This window comes from Abramis brama (genome assembly GCF_963993115.1).
Source record: "Abramis brama genome assembly, chromosome: 10".
Taxonomy (NCBI): domain Eukaryota; kingdom Metazoa; phylum Chordata; class Actinopteri; order Cypriniformes; family Leuciscidae; genus Abramis; species Abramis brama.
Window position 1 is genome coordinate 23144331 of NC_139972.1, and position 16429 is coordinate 23160759.

The 16429-nt window shown below is 39.5% G+C and overlaps 1 protein-coding gene across 26 annotated transcripts in view; it reads right to left on the reverse strand.

Annotated features, from left to right (window-relative positions):
• Nucleotides 1–16429, reverse strand: part of msi2b (musashi RNA-binding protein 2b) — a 257350-nt gene that overhangs the window by 105728 nt on the left and 135193 nt on the right. For all 26 annotated transcript variants that reach the window (XR_014608035.1, XR_014608036.1, XR_014608037.1 and 23 more), the window contains exon 7: nt 9109–9157. Coding sequence is in view for 19 of the 26 variants with exons in the window: in XM_084127171.1 (XP_083983297.1) it covers nt 9109–9157 (49 nt within the window). In the remaining 7 variants the exon portion in view is untranslated. The remainder of the gene's footprint in view (nt 1–9108; nt 9158–16429) is intronic.

Sequence of the window (16429 nt, forward strand, 5' to 3'; positions counted from 1 at the left end):
AATATATAAATGGAGAAATACAGACTTCCTAGTCATCTACCAATCACCATCCAGCTGATCTGAGCCTGCCAGCCCTCTTCAGGCTCAATCAGGGATGCAGATAATAATCACTCAGACGTTCAAGTAAACAGAGAAGTAACTGCACTTAAGACTTTGCATCTGAATATTGCAGTTAAGCATCCTCGACTGCTGTGTGCAAATGGACCGTGATTGATGAGTTCTTCAGGGTTTGTATATTTTTGTCATCCTGAAAGATTGAAAAAGTGGACAAATAAATGAGGGCTGGTGTCATGATTGTGCAATTGTTGTTAATGTTGAGAATAACTATACCAAAAAGGAAGGTTATATATATATATATATATATATATATATATATATATATATATCACACACACACCGATCAGGCACAACATTATGACCACCTTGCTAATATTGTGTTGGTCCCCCTTTTGCTGCCAAAACAGCCCTGACCCGTCGAGGCATGGACTCCACTAGACCCCTGAAGGTGTGCTGTGGTATCTGGCACCAAGATGTTAGTAGCAGATCCTTTAAGTCCTGTAAGTTGCGAGGTGGGACCTCCATGGATCGGACTTGTTTGTTCAGCACATCCCACAGATGCTTGATTGGATTGAGATCTGGGGAATTTGGAGGCCAAGTCAACACCTCTGCTTTGTGGTAGGGCGCATCATCCTGCTGAAAGAGGCCACCAGGGAATACCGTTTCCATGAAAGGGTGTACATGGTCTGAAACAATGAATAGGTAGGTGGTGTGTGTCAAAGTAACATTCACATGGATGGCAGGACCCAAGGTTTCCCAGCAGAACATTGTCCAAAGCAGACCAGACCACCTTTCTTCCATTGCTCCGTGGTCCAGGTCTGATGTTCAGTCCAGTGTTGGCGTTTTCGGCGGTGGACAGGAGTCAGCATGGGCACCCTGACTGGTCTGCGGCTATGCAGCCCCATACGCAACAAACTGCGATGCACTGTGTATTCTGACACCTTTTTATCAGAACCAGCGTTAACTTCTTGAGCAATTTGAACTACAGTAGCTCGTCTGTTGGTTCGGCCCACACAGGCCAGCCTTCGCTCCCCACTTGCATCAATGAATCTTGGCCGCCCATGACTTTGTCGCCGGTTCACCACTGTTCCTTCCTTGGACCACCTTTGGTGGTTCAGGAACACCCCACAAGAGCTGCCGTTTTGGAGATGCTCTGACCCAGTCGTCTAGCCATCACAATTTGGCCCTTGTCAAACTCGCTTTTCAAACTTTCAAAGTCAAACTTTGAGGACAAAATGTTCACTTGCTGCCTAATATATCCCACCCACTAACAGGTGCCGTGATGAAGTGGCGGTTTCTTATTTATTCAGAACTGACCTGCAAAGCTACCTATAAACTATGCTCAGGTGTACCTGGACAAACGCTGTTTTAAACGCAAAGGGTGATCACACCAAATATTGATTTGATTTTGTTAAAAAGTTAATTGACAAATAAAATCTATTTATGACATTATTTTTTGAAAGCATCCTGACTTTACAGCATTTTTACACAAGTGCCTAAAACTGTTCACAGTAATGTAGCTTTGCAGGAAGGTTTCTTCAAGTGTTTTGGAGACGTTGATGCAGTTCTTATGGATTTAGTGTGTCTCATTTCTGTTTCTTCATGTAATCCCACACAGACTCAATGATAGTGAGATCAGATCTCAGTGTGGAGGACCGGCTGTTGTCAGACTCCTTGTGCATACAAAAATTTCACTGGATTATTAAAAATTAATGGCAAAAGGAATGTTTGAAAACGTAAACGGATATTTCCTACAGAAACACTACAGCAAAAGATATAAACAACTGGCTTAAAATAATTTGGGGGGTGAAAACACCAACATGCCTAAGACATTTGCACAGCAGTGTATAAAACTAATACCATATGCCTGCTATTGTATTTTAACTCTCGATCAACTGTTTCAACAACCTCAACTGTTGTCTGCTCGACAGAAAAACAACTCAGTACATGAGCCTGAGCGGGATTCTGCTGCAAATGTGTGTTTTATGGCATTTATTAAAAGTGAGAGATGTTAGCAGATCATTAAGCTATCAAAATCTGCTTCAAAGCTGCGGATGAAAAGTGTCATGAGTTCATCTGACTAAACGCACACTCTGTATAGTGTTCGGGAACGACTTGTAGGGTGTGTTCAGCAACGAGACGTAAAATCAACCAAGCTGTATTTCCACCGGGAACACAGATCAAAGGGAAAAGGCAAAAAATGCTGCACTTCACTCTGGAAGCGATTTGACTAACCTTGATCGTGAAGTTTTTATCATTTCATATTGATCTTGTAAAAACACACTCTGTCTTCTTATCTGCAGAACACAGCACTCTTTCAGCTGATTTCATCATATCATTTATTATTATCTGAAGATGAAATATTAACAAAAGCGGAAATCCACTTGGTGGGATGTGAAAGATGTCGAATTGTGTCTTTTTTGGGTACTTGCACATGCAAAAACACAGATAGGCCAACATAAAAACATATCTCTGAACGCATGCAAGCACACAAGACAGAAAACTGGCATGACCACATGCGCAAACTCTCTCTTATGAACACGAACAAACAATGATACAACGCACAGTGCTAGTGTCAGCTATGTAGAAAGACAAACATTTGATTTTGGAGGGACACATCTGTTTGCACAGCCTATTAAATGACAATGAGGGGCATCGTTAGCTGGCAACAACAGTAATGAACCTCTCTCGAAATGCCATGCCAGCAATATTCCACGCCAGAAAAAGCCATCCACAACTAAAGAGCTTCCACTTATTCTTTTATTTTGACCCTTTAAAACTCTTTTATTCTGTCAGGTCTGGGAAAGTCACCCGTTATACAAATTCATAAAATTTGAGCAATTGTTCACATGCTCCTTGTGCTTAGAGCAGAGTAGGACTTTGCGCAAATATTTCAATACTTGGAAGTGACAGCAGTGATCAATCATGAAAACACAATAAATGTGTAATTTATAAAACAAAACATGAAATTTGTAGCTACATAGTTATTTATGGAGACATTTTGGGTGGTAATATAAACAGTCTGATTGGTATTGCAACTCTACATGGACAATGCAGACTTTCAATGCAGCAAAAACACCATGAAAGTACATCTGATTTGTGTACTATTATATATCACATATTATTTACTATATGTATATATAAATATACTGTGCGTGTATGTATAAAATTTGAGTCATTATTCATTGCTAATCTTCCCCTCTATCAGAACTCTCAAACTGCAATTGTGATTTAAAAAAAGATAAAATGAAATAAATCAAGCAAGCTCATTTTGTGTTCCACAAACAACTATACAGGACCAGCATACAGACTTGGAACAATGTACACAACACAGGATGAGAAAAACAGAAATTTGCAATTTAATCCCAATGGCCCAAGAAGTTCATATGAGGCATGTGTACATTGACCATCACCCTCCATCCCACTCATCTGATTAATCTGTCGAGCTCTCCAAGTGGTCGAAATTACCATAATGCACATGCCCAGTATTTAGGTGAGCTTCCTGGATGACAAAAGAAGTGTCTCTACAGTCAGACTGATGAATGTTCAGCGCTGAGATTATTAGAGCAGAATTGTGCTAAGGTGTGTAAAATCAGGCTCCGGCAGGCTAGCGCAGCACAGACTTTGTTTCTCATTTTGTGAAGCACAGATGTAGCGTATTCACTTGAGACTTGTTCAGCGAAAGAAGAAAAAAGCAGCAGAAAGGGAGAGAGAGAGACAGACAGGCAGAGAGAGAAGAGATAAAAGATGAGGAGACTAAAATATGCCCTGATGGAGTGTGAGTGTATATGGGGCCAAAAGCCTATCTAGACACCGCAAAAAAAAAAAAAAAGGACAGACTTTATTGGCATTTCTACTACCATTCAGTTCGATCTCCACCACAATCATTCTCACTCTCTCTCTTTGAATGCAAGACCTTGGCTGTTGTCCTCCCATTATGGCACGGCTAACGCCCTTTTCACGAGAGAAGGAGAGCAGAGAGGGGGATAAATAGAGAGCGTCTTTTAGCTGCCGCATGTTCGTCACCTCTGAGCTGAAGGACAGTGTTGAATAGTCTTGCAGGGGCGTGTGAAGACAGACAGACTGCGGAGGATTAGAGACTGTCTGTCTCTACTTCTGTCCTCTGACATCCACTAGCATCTCTCTCTCTCTCTCTCTCTCTCTCTCTCGCACACACAGTTACAGGCATACAGTCGAGATGATGACAGTAATACATCAGAGTGTGAGATTGTCTTGTGCTGCAGTGGAGGGAACAGGAAGTGATGTGATTGTCGTTTTATTTTGTGTTTAACACATTGGTCCATTCCTCCAACGCCATCACTCTGTGTTTAAAGGGGGCAGTTTTCCATTTATTGATCGAGAGTCAAAGTAGAGAGAGAACAGGGAATGATGGGAGGAATAGGGGGTGAAATTAAGACAACACCACTCAAACTCGAACTCTAGTGTTCCACATGAGCACATTGATATAACAATACATCTTCAAGGCTCATTAATAAATAAATAAATAAATAAATAAATAATGATGATGAATGGTTATCTTCTCAAAACAGAGCAAATAAATAATACATAAACTTGTCACTTAAATTATTAAATACAAACAATTCTAAATCAAATAAATAAATATAAAAATTACATCAGAAAATGTTTTATTAAACTTGTCATTTAAATTAAGTTGAACTGTTATGACTACATATTTTTATTAAATTTGTCACTTAAATTCTAATTCAATGTAACTGTCATTATGAGATATATATATATCATTTTTTTTATTAAATTGAATGGTTAAATAAATAAAAAGGCAAAATCTAAAATAAATATTGAAATATGAAATACAAAAATGCAAAATTTAGAAAAAGATACATATCTTTAAAAAAAAATCAATCATATTATACTATATGTCATTAAAGTTGTTGAATTGGAACATTAAAAATATATTTTTCTAGTGATCTAAGGACTGTGATCATTATATATCGGTTTCAGCCATTGAAACCCATGACTCAATGTGTCTGGAGCATGTGTGCAAACAACCAGGCCACAGCACTGGCCATTCACTGCATTTCCATTTGCCCTTTATCTTTACAAACAGAGGTTTCTTTCAGGAGAAAAAAAAAAAACATTCATTTAAAACATTAATCTTCAAAAACTATTTTAAATGTCTCTCTCTCTGCCTTCCCATTACCGTCCAGTTGACCACTTAATTTCGGTGGAAGCTTCAGCCACGTAAAGTAATTGCTGTGAGGCTATTAAAACCGGTGACCCCCACGGCACCTCGTTTAGCTGAAGATACCATTGGAAAGAAAAAAAATTAACAAGGGGGACATGGATAAACAAAAAGACAATCGCACATATTCCGACCGGCAAGTAAACAAAAGCGAAACGCATCTGCAAGCGGCTATTGTTGCTGCGCTATTGTGAGGAATCTCTTTGAAAAGCGTGCAAGATCTTTAATGGAAATGGCTGGTTGTTGACGACAATGTTTGGCATTTGGTGTTTACCAGCGGTGTGTTTAATGGCAGCTAGTCTCATTTCCGACCTCGCTGCACTTTGCTACATCCGCAAGGGTTTGAGTATAATAGTGTTTCTTTCCCACTAGGGGCTGAAGCTTGCGCTAAACAGACGCTCTCCACCTTCACTCCGACCTGCCTGTTCTCTCAAACACAGTTTGGGCTCTCCAGAGAGCCATGGCTCCTCGAAAACCCTCTCTGCCCCCTTCGTTCCTATAGATACGGACACTATGCCCTAAGGGAGTATTTACAAGAGCATGTACGAGCACCCAGATGGGGGCATCAGGGGACAGGCGAAACAGAGAAACACAAGAAAGTGTGGATCAAAGTTCACAGAGTGTATTTGTTAGATGCTCTGATCTCCACTTCAAAAAAGAAAACACGTCTTTTTCGGATTGGAGGCCAACTTGACATTTAGAAATGCTCTGTTTGGGTGAAACGGACGATTTGTGATCACCTGTGAACTGTTTTGACTCGAGGATGTGAAGTAGTAAAAAAGAAAAAAAGCTTAGCCGCTAATCGTGCGAAAAGGAAGATTGATCGCTGTGACTTATAAGGCTGTTCTGATAAAGTTCTGAGGCTGTCGAGAGCGTTGCAACGCCCAGGAGGACAGGAAGTCTTTTTTTGGTTGGAGAGTGGGGTGGGGTGCGGTTGAGTGTGAGTGAGAGAGGGGAAAAAAACGGCGATGCACACCTTACAAAAACAGACACGCACAAGCTCACCTTTAAAATATGACCGATATGGATTAAAAGGCAAATCTCGGGTTGAAAGATTAATACCGTCCACTTGATTTCCACAACCTGCCCATCTGGGAGCACTGAAAGCCACTTATACAGCATAAAAGACACAGCGCTGCTCCTCGGCCTCTTCATTCAGCCCACACAAAGGCCACTCAAGGCTAAGAATCTCTCTCATGGCTTTCAGGAGGATGCTATACCTGTGAACACTGTAGCATGAAGCTGCTAGCTATTTCTCTGCATGTCTCTCTGTGTCTGCTTCCTCTTTCTCTTTTCACCTGCTCTGCTCTCTCTCTCTCTCTCAGGCTGTCCGTTAAAGCTGCGCTCACCTTTATAATGTCCTCATGAGAGGCATCGCTGCTAAAGCCACACAGCAAGACTGGGATAAGAGCTGGATAAAGCCGACACAACACTCTATGACCAAAGACCACCTCTCCTCTCATTTCTGTTCTCCTCAGCTCATTTCTCCTTTCTATACTTTTCTTATTTCCTTTTGTTCTCTTTTCTCTCTCTCCTCATTTCTCCTTTTTCACTCTTCTCTCCTCCATTAATTTGTCATTCTCTCTCCCTTCATTTCTCATTCGCTCTCCACATTTCTCTTTTCTCCTCGCCTCATTTCTCCTTTCTTTACATCTCCTCTTCTCATTTTTCTTCTCTACTTCCCTTTGTTTCTCCTTCACACTCCCTATAGATCCTCTCCTCCCCTTATTTCTCCTTCACCAATTCTCTTCTTAATTTCTCATTCCCTCTCCCATTTCTCTTTGCCTTGTTTCTCCTTCATCCTTCCAATCTCTTCTCTCAACCCTTATTTCTCCTTCTTTCTTTATTTCTCATTCCCTCTCCCAATTTCTCTTCTCTCCTCCCCAATTTCTCCTTTATGCTCCAATTTCAGTTATGTCCTTCTCTTATTTCTCCTTGTTTCTCATTCTCTCTCCCAATTTCTCCTTTATGCTTCCCATTTCACTTCTGTCTGCCTCTTATTTCTCCTTCTCTCCTCATTTCTCATTCTCTCCCCCATTTCTCTTCTCTCATCTCCTGATTTCTCTTCTCATCCCCTTATTTTTCTTCTTTTCACCTAATTTATCATTCCCCCTCGACATTTTCCTCATCTCCTCCCTTAATTTCTCCTTCAAGCTCCTAATTTCTCTTCTTCTTCCCTGATCATTTCTCACACCTTCACGTCCTCTTCTTTCTCATTTCTATTTTCATCGTCTAATTTTTCTTGTCTCATTTCTTCTCCCGATCCTCATTTCCCTTTCCATCGTATCTTCTTCTCTTCTCTCTTCCTCTCACTTTCCCTCTCTACTTCCTCATTTTCTTCTTTTAACCTCTTATCTCCACATTTCTCATCACCTTTAAGTGAACAAGTAAATGTGTTTGGAGTAATCACACCTCTATGCAAAGACAAAACATCCCCCCAAATCCCTGTAAGGTTCCACTAAGCTAGGGCTGCACGATATTGGAAAAAAATTACATTGCGATATTTTTTTCCCAACGATATATATTGCGATATTGCGAGCCATCAATCCAGGCTAAAGTCAATAATTACCATTCCATGATATTAATAATTTCACTAATAAGCAAGCTTCATTACAAGTGACAAAAAGGCCACTTAATATTTTATTCCAAAATTAGAATTCCAAAATCTCTCTCTCTCTCTCTCTCTCTCTATGTTTTCGGTGCTGATGCAGTGACGCGTTCATGTAGAAAATAAAAAAATTGCTGATAACTTCTGGATTTGAAATAAAAAAATAGTGAGTATGTGTTTCTGGTACAGCCGCGGATCAGTTAACCTACAAACTGCAAACGCAGTATATGTGAAAGCACTATAGTGCGTGCTGCTCCTGCAATATTGTAGTTCCAGGTCATTGGATAATGAAACACTGATTAAAATTAAGATACAATTAATACAAAACGAAATTCGCTTTAACGAAAGGCTTTGTGCTTTCCGTTTGAGGTCTCTGTGAAAGTTTTAAAGCAGTCTTTTAGTGCCGCTTTCATAACGGTCGCATCCGTAATTGAGAACTGTCATGTAGGCTAACATTGTTTTTTTCCTCATAAATGCGAACACGAAAAATAAAAGAGTTTTTAAAAAAGACAACCATCCACAACTTTATAACACTCCAGCAAAGTACCTCTTTTTGGTCAACATCCTCCTTTTTGTAGACGAAATAGTCCCAAATAGCTGATTTTGACTCGTGTTTACTGTGTGCTCTCTTAATACACTGTGGGTGCTACTACCCTTCACATCGCATGTTCCGGCGATGTGACTATCGCTCATTCGCACATCGCGATGTCGATGTTAAAACAGAACATCGTTCAGCCCTACACTAAGCTCATTCTTTCTCAGAAAAAAAAGTCTCACAAATAAAGTAACAGAACAATAACCTCAAGTCCAGTATTTCATAAGTCTGAAGGTATTGGACATTTCTCACAAGCCTGCAGGCGTGAGCGAACATGACCGAGAAACACTCCACCCTGCGCATCCAATGGTAAATGTCGGACTAATCAAATAGAGTCGATGGATTGGCTGCAGCGGAAATCGCTGCTCTTTTATTGGACCATATTAGCCTTGACCTTCAGGGCTCAAATGAAACGTCCTTGAAGATATAATGCTATAATGTAACACGCAGCACAGGGGCTCCTCTACTCATACAGAAAACTCACGCTTCAATGTCTTCAGAGCACAACTGTGAACTGCATGACTACCGGCACCGTCTAACTGAAGGACATTCATAATAACAACATTACACACACACATACACGCAAAACCACAGATACACATAGACAGAAAACAAATGGGCACTTACCTCTATGTCTATTTGTAGTTTTATCAAACATAAGCATAGCATCTTCTACCTGTAAGAGAACAGAGAAGAAAATATTAGCAATGCCAAATGTACCAGTGCTTTCTTTGACATTCACCCTTGAATAATAAAAAGACATGTAACAATACATGAAATTATTCCATTAAATTATTTTAATATTGCTTGAATAATTACTTTTCACAAGTATCAACAGACTATAACAAGTTCCTTTAAAGGGGTAGAAGTATTACAGTCCAGTTTAATGGACAGCAGATTCTGACGAAATGAACACTAACAAATAACAAAAATGTACTACTTTATTCTAATAAGCTAAAAGAGCAGTTTCAACCAGTCAAAGCTGGATTGCTAGGACTCCCGGCTTGGTACACTGGTTTTAGCACTTGCTGGGTTAGCAAAGCTGGGAAGCAATTAGACTAGCTTAAACCAGTTAAGACCATCAAACGATTTTAGGTTGGTTCAAGTAGTTTTTTCAGCAGGGAAATAAAGGACTGTGCATGTTAATTTTTGCTTTGCTGTCTAAATGGGTATCAATGATCCTAAATTTCTGTGGCATTTGAGGTATTCAACAACAGATATTATTAATATGTTATGCACCACTACTTAGATAACCACTGGAGCCTAAAAGCATTTACACACGCACGCACACAGATCTGAAGCTGCTCATGGCCATGTTCTGTGAGGAATGATATCTCTCAACGGACCCAAGGGTACCATCCTGTCTGACCCTGACAGAGGCCTGCTCATCCTTGAGGAAAACCCTGTCTGCAAGGGCACACTTCAGAGTGCATCCAGCCACAGCCCTCAAAACACACACACACACAGACATCCCACAATACGCCTGATCCTGCTCGTTTCTGCTCCTTTCACATTACAGACATGCACACATATTAATAAATGCAAAAAAAAAGTGCATGCCATGCCAGACGTACCCACGCACACTCCACTACTCCTTGCAGAGGCCTCTGAGATTAGCCCTAAAGTACAGGCGGTTGGAAAAACACCTTCCCTCCACAAAAGGAGCCATCAGTCACTCTGCCCCATAGAGAACAATAGAGCTGCGAGCTTTAGAGTTCCTCATCACCCTCAATCACTTCCAATAAAGATCACACTGACTGGTGCTCTCATACAGGCTGAGGGAAATCTGTTATCCTCTGCTATCACTCACTGCATATTTATGTTCCTCTAAAAACGGTGCTTCATGTTCAGAGGAACACGTTTCATAAATGACCACCAGAAGCATGGGGTTATCTGAAAGTAAGTTTCTTCTTTAGGATTTAGCCTCATCTGCAATTTAAAATAAATAAATTATAATAAATAAATGAATCAACGTACAATAATTGCTGATTAAAAGGTTAAAAAAACCCTGTATTTTCCATGCTTTTGGAAATATTTAAAATCTATCTTGATATTTACATTTGCCCTGAAATGTTTTTTTTTTTTTTTAATCAGAGCAATCATAATACAAATGTATTTCCAAAAATGTTCCAAAATTTTTAAGTAAAAAATAAAAAGACTAAAATATAGTTGATAAATGAGGAAAGTTTTCCCACTCAGTTTTTCAGTATTAATAATGATATATTATTAAATAATTATTTAATTTGTTATTTAATTCATTTTATTATTATTATTATATTATGATGAAACATACTGTTTATTCTTATAAAAAAGTCTTTGGAAACCAAATTGTTGGTTTCTTGATAATACTGGTTTTCTATTGCGTAGTATTTTTAACTAATACATAGCATCTAATGTAAATTTTGATGTGAATTTAAATGGATTTTTCTGAGAAACTACTAGCATTAACAGTGAGATTCTAAGAACCGTGTAATATTGTAATGTGGGAATATAAACCATCATGCCTGCCTTTCACAATCACAGCGATGTATGCTGGCTCTGTAATTATGTTGTCCCTGCTGATGGACGCAAGTTCATAGGTCTGTAGCAGGAGCATTTAGTTTTGTCCAGAAAGAGGAGAGACCCTTGACTACAGCTGCACTAAGGCATGATGGGAGGAGACAGCCCTATACTCAGGCTCATATGTAACTGTCTCTCTTCATAACCAGCCTAAAGTCTCTCTTTCCTGCGCCCTCCCTCCATCCTTTCCTTAGTCTTTGGCACATGAAGTCTGAGACCATTAGTGATATATACAAGTAATCTGAAAAGTTGCATCTGCCTGTCTGTCTATCTCTCACATATATTATATTACATTATAGTACAGATTATAATCACAATCTAACATCTATAATAAGTTTAAAAAAAATAAAAAAAATACTGATAATAAGACAAGTTTAAATTTAAAGTGTAATACATGATTATATATAAGCTTAATTCTTTTGCATCAAAATAAATATTGTCAAAAACTCTTCCGTTATACTCGATGACCTCATGCACAACTTCACACTTCCAGTCCTGCTTTGCTGCCTTGAAACCACCCTGACCCATTCAGCCTTTCAATAAGGGTATGTGTATTCAAGGATAGATTCAGCCTGCCAGCGGCCATCAGATTGTGGGATAAGAAGCTCTTGAGGGCACACAATATACAGACGCGGCACAAAGGTGAGCGTGGTCCCACACCCAGTCTGTGCCTAATCGTAGGTCCGCTCTCTCCTCCTTCTGTGAAAGAAAGGCCTGAGGGATAATAGCTGTCTCGTCTGTATGTAAGGGGGCCGGGCGGCCCTCACAGATAACAGTCCTGCTTTTATATTCGCTGAGAGAAATGAGGTAAAAAGGGCCGACTAGATTCACGGAAAAGAACAGAAAGCTCTTCTTAGAGTTCGTCCTATCTAGTAACGCAGCAGGGGAGAGGAAAGGGCATTTCAAGCCCTCTTAGAGGGGTGGCAGAAGGTTCCGGAGAGTCTGCGAGGCTAATGGCGCTTGCATATGCGACGGTGGCGCATTTAAAATGGCCTTGACCTTTACTTGTTAGCTCTTGTGCCTATGCCCGAGACTCAGAGGGGCCGCGGGAGTGGCGGGACCCCAGGCTAGCTGCGCGCCGATCGATGCGAAACAAGTGGCCTTACAGCGCTCTGATGTGGTGGGGAATTAATTCGCCGACCGCAGCGACTGGAAGGACTCGGCGGCACACGGTGCAGGATGGCAAATTGTGCAAATTCTCGCAAGGCCCAAGGGGATGGTGCCATTAAAAGCCCCCCGGCACACCCTAGGTGGTCGAGCTACTTTACCATTAAACACCATTACTGATAATTGACTGAACAAGTGGCCTTTTTACTGGCCGTCCTTAGCTTGGTCAGTAGGTAATATGCGCTGTGCACCCGGCACAATGAGTAAATGCCACGCTAATGCCTGTTTTATGACAGGCATGGAAGGGGCAGGTCCTGTCTGAGTGTCGATAAAACTGCGTTTAAATGTAGTTTGCCAAAGCCAACTGTAGCTTGCCTTGAGATTTATGCTTCTTATTAGCAGGGGCCGTACATTCAGCCCTCTGAGACACAGCGCTTTATGGGCTTTTATAGCGGGACTGTTATGAAGAAAAGCACACGGGTGTTGTGACCTCATATTGCCAGAGAACACAACATGCACTGGAGTTAACCAGGGGCCAAACACTAACTGACCTCAAAACAACAGGCAAAAACATGCTTGCAACTAAAGTAAATCATTTCTGCATCAAAAAAAAGAAAGAAAAAAAGATTGTTTTCAAATGCACTCACCCTGTTTGCCATTGGTAGGGTAAAGAGATGCGTTTGTCTTTCTTTGTTGGGGGAATCAATCTAGAAATGGCTCATTTATATAGATTACATACAAATATAAACAAATAAAAGCACAATATTTCAAAAAGGCTAAAAACAACAACAACAAAAAATGTTTTCACAAAAAAAATAAAAAAAAATGGCAGCTATCAAGAAGCTAAATGGCTAGCTCACTGCTATAAACCTGATGCGGTTAAGATCGGTGGGTTCCTGTATGGCATCTGTGCAAAACTGCTTGACAACATGTTTTCATTTAAGTAAGAAATATAATTGGAAAGTCTGTGGGGCCATTTTTTTTATTAACTGTGGAAGGTATCAGCGGGAGGACAGGGGGGAATACAAGCCGGCGGAAGCGCAGTCAGACAGGGGGAGATTGTGTTTACATGTAGGCGAGGGATGGCGAGAACGCAATCCAACACTTGGTTAAATTCACTCAGCCGCCAGGGAGTGGAATCTACCACCTGCCATATCACCGTTCACTAAATCTCAGGCAGTAAGGAAAGAAAAACAGACTCCACCTTTCTCCTCATGTCAAACAAACGTGTGCGTGTCTGTCACACCATGGCAGAAATCTCCAAAACACATGCTGCAAAATTTTTTAATCAGACACATTGAATTATTTATCAGGGGACAAAAGCATCAGTGGGTTTTCTGACTCAAAGCATTTACAGAAAACAGAGAGGATGGGAAATACAGACCGACAATTTCACACAGTTTCAAAAAGAGTTTCCAGTAGAGCCTTTAATGGCATTTGTGGCAACACATTTTAAATGGAAATTACATTCAACAAATAAAATTATCTATCTATCTATCTATCTATCTATCTATCTATCTATCTATCTATCTATCTATCTATCTATACTATACTATACTATATATATATATATATATATAGCCAAAAGCCATATCAGCCTATAGCCCAAAACTGGTAGCCCACTGAAGCTAAGCAGGGCTGAGCCTGGTTAGTACCTGGAAGGGAGACCTTCTGGGAAAAACCAGGTTTGATGGGGACACTATACTGTCAAAGAGCACCGTCCTTCGGATGAGACGTTAAACCGAGGTCCTGACTCTCTGTGGTCACAAAAAATCCCAGGATGTCTTTCGAAAGAGTAGGGGTTTAACCCCGGCCAAATTTGCCCAGTGGCCTATGTCCACCATGGCCTCCTAATCATCCCTATATATATATATATATATATATATATATATATATATATATATATATATATATATATATATATATATATATATATATATATATACATACACTAATTGGCTTCATCACTGTCTCCTCTCCACCAGTAAGCTGGTGTGTGGAGGGCGTTCTGGCGCAATATGGCTTCCGTCGCATAATCCATGTGGATGCTGCACATTGGTGGTGGTTGAGGAGATTCTCCTTCTATGTAAAGTGTTTTGAATGGCGAGAAAAGCACTATATAAATGTAATGAATTATTATTATATAAATATACATAATATCATACGATTAGCTGTGCGATATCGCTCTACATCAGCACGGTTGTGATCTGGCTGTGGGCATTAGGCTGCAGGAAGTTGCCATTGGAAGTTATTGCAAACAGTTGTTGGTGTTTCAAAGTGAGTTTTGAGTAAAAGCATAGGATTAATTGTATAAATTGTCTTGTGTAGCTTGATGCTAATTGTTGCTGTTGCTCTACTGCTGCACAGGTGCAGATATATTTCATGATGTATTTTCTCAAAAGAATTTCACATAAGTTCATAAGAAAAGTTTTGTTTTCTTTTCTAGAAAGACTATTCATAATAGGTGGATAAATGTATATTAGGATCAAATCGATGTGAATGGGAAAGCCATAATGACAGAATAAAGTCTAATAGCCTCTGAATAAATACAAAAGAATGATGATAAAATAATAATGAAGATTAGGTCTCATATACCCAGCAGAGGTCGAGTCTGAAGGAGTGAGAACAATAGAAACATGAATTGGGGCAGTTCGCCACGTCAGACATATACTGCAAGGGAGCTTATAGGGGGCAATATTTTTTTTATTACCCTTAATATAAAAAAATAAAATAAAAACACAACATGGTCTTAGAAAATATTTAATAAATGTCATATTTTTAGAGATAACATCTTCAGATTTGAAATGAAGCATGAGCACACTTGTGACTTCAGCTTCATTGTGTTTCTATGTTGCTACACCACAACCACATAATATTTTTATACATTTAAATATATATTCTTAATATTTTTATGTTTGAGCTTATACTGTATACAGTCTTGATCTGTAAAAGTGTTGGCTTTCTAAATATTTCTTGGTTATGTGTCTATTCAGAATGACTTTTTATGAACCTTTTTATTTTGGATATGCCGTTTATGCCACACTTGCCAAAATGGGAGGTGCAGAGAAAGGGGTTAAAAACTGGAACTACTTCCTTCCGCCACGGATTCAAATGAAGTTGACAGTTTAACAGTTGAGCCCAAGCCTCAGTTACTAATTCTAAAACGTCACTTGGGAACTAGCAACGAAGGAACGCAGAGTCACTTGATTGAAGCTTACTGTATTATGTAGAGTATAATGAGAGAGAGATCGACTAAGCGAGTGCATTACCTGTACCTAGCCAATTTTCTTCTGGTCAATCATATTCATAATCACAAAATCAGTTTGAATGTCCGCTGAGGAAAGCGATATCTGTCTTTGTCCTTTTAACAGTTAAGGGGATTTCCCATGACAGCGCTAGTCAATGCATTTGTAAGTTGCGTCTTATTGTTTACAACCTTGTTTCGTCCTATCAGTATAAAAGACTTTGCTACTGACTCACTTATAAAGACAGTCTTTGCTACCATATGATGGTGTAATAATGTCACTTTCACTGAAGTTGAAATCGCAATCACATACGGACCCTTTCTCAATAACAAATATGCCATGGTATTTACATAAAATATTATTTATTAAAAAATATTTTTTTAAATAAACTATATTGGCCATTATAAAAGTATAAGAAGTTTGTAGAATAGGAAATAGACAAGCAAACAGTTCAGTCAAAAGTACTTGTTATAGTAGCCTACAGGATTTCAGTTAAATAAAAATATAAAGTTATGAAACTTAAGTTTGCCCTTAGCCAAATCGATTTGCTCTGGAATACGTAAGAGATTAATAAGACCAAAGATTGCCCGTTTGATATACCCAAAAATAATTATGCCTCATGTTTAAACAGTATAAGAGCCAGCGGCCAATTCCTGAAGGACTGGCCGAGATAATGCTGTTCTCAGCGGGTACATAAGCGCTGAAAAGCCGCTGGGGGCCTGGAGTTCACATCTCAGAAAATGTCTAAACAAATTGTCAAATAGCCACTATGTTTATAAAAGAGCTGCATATTTGAGGTCTAAATAACTCCATTCTCACCTAAAAAACTCTTAAAACTTCCTTCCGTGACACAACAACAGTAAAATTAGTAAAATGATGGTGTTTGTTCGTCTGCCATGACACTCGCTGTAAGAGAAATGCTGCAATATGAGGCGCCACGTAGGATTTAAATCAAACTTCGCTCATCAATACATACATAACACACGTGCATATACACCTATAAATTACTCGCATATACATGTATACTATTGGATGTT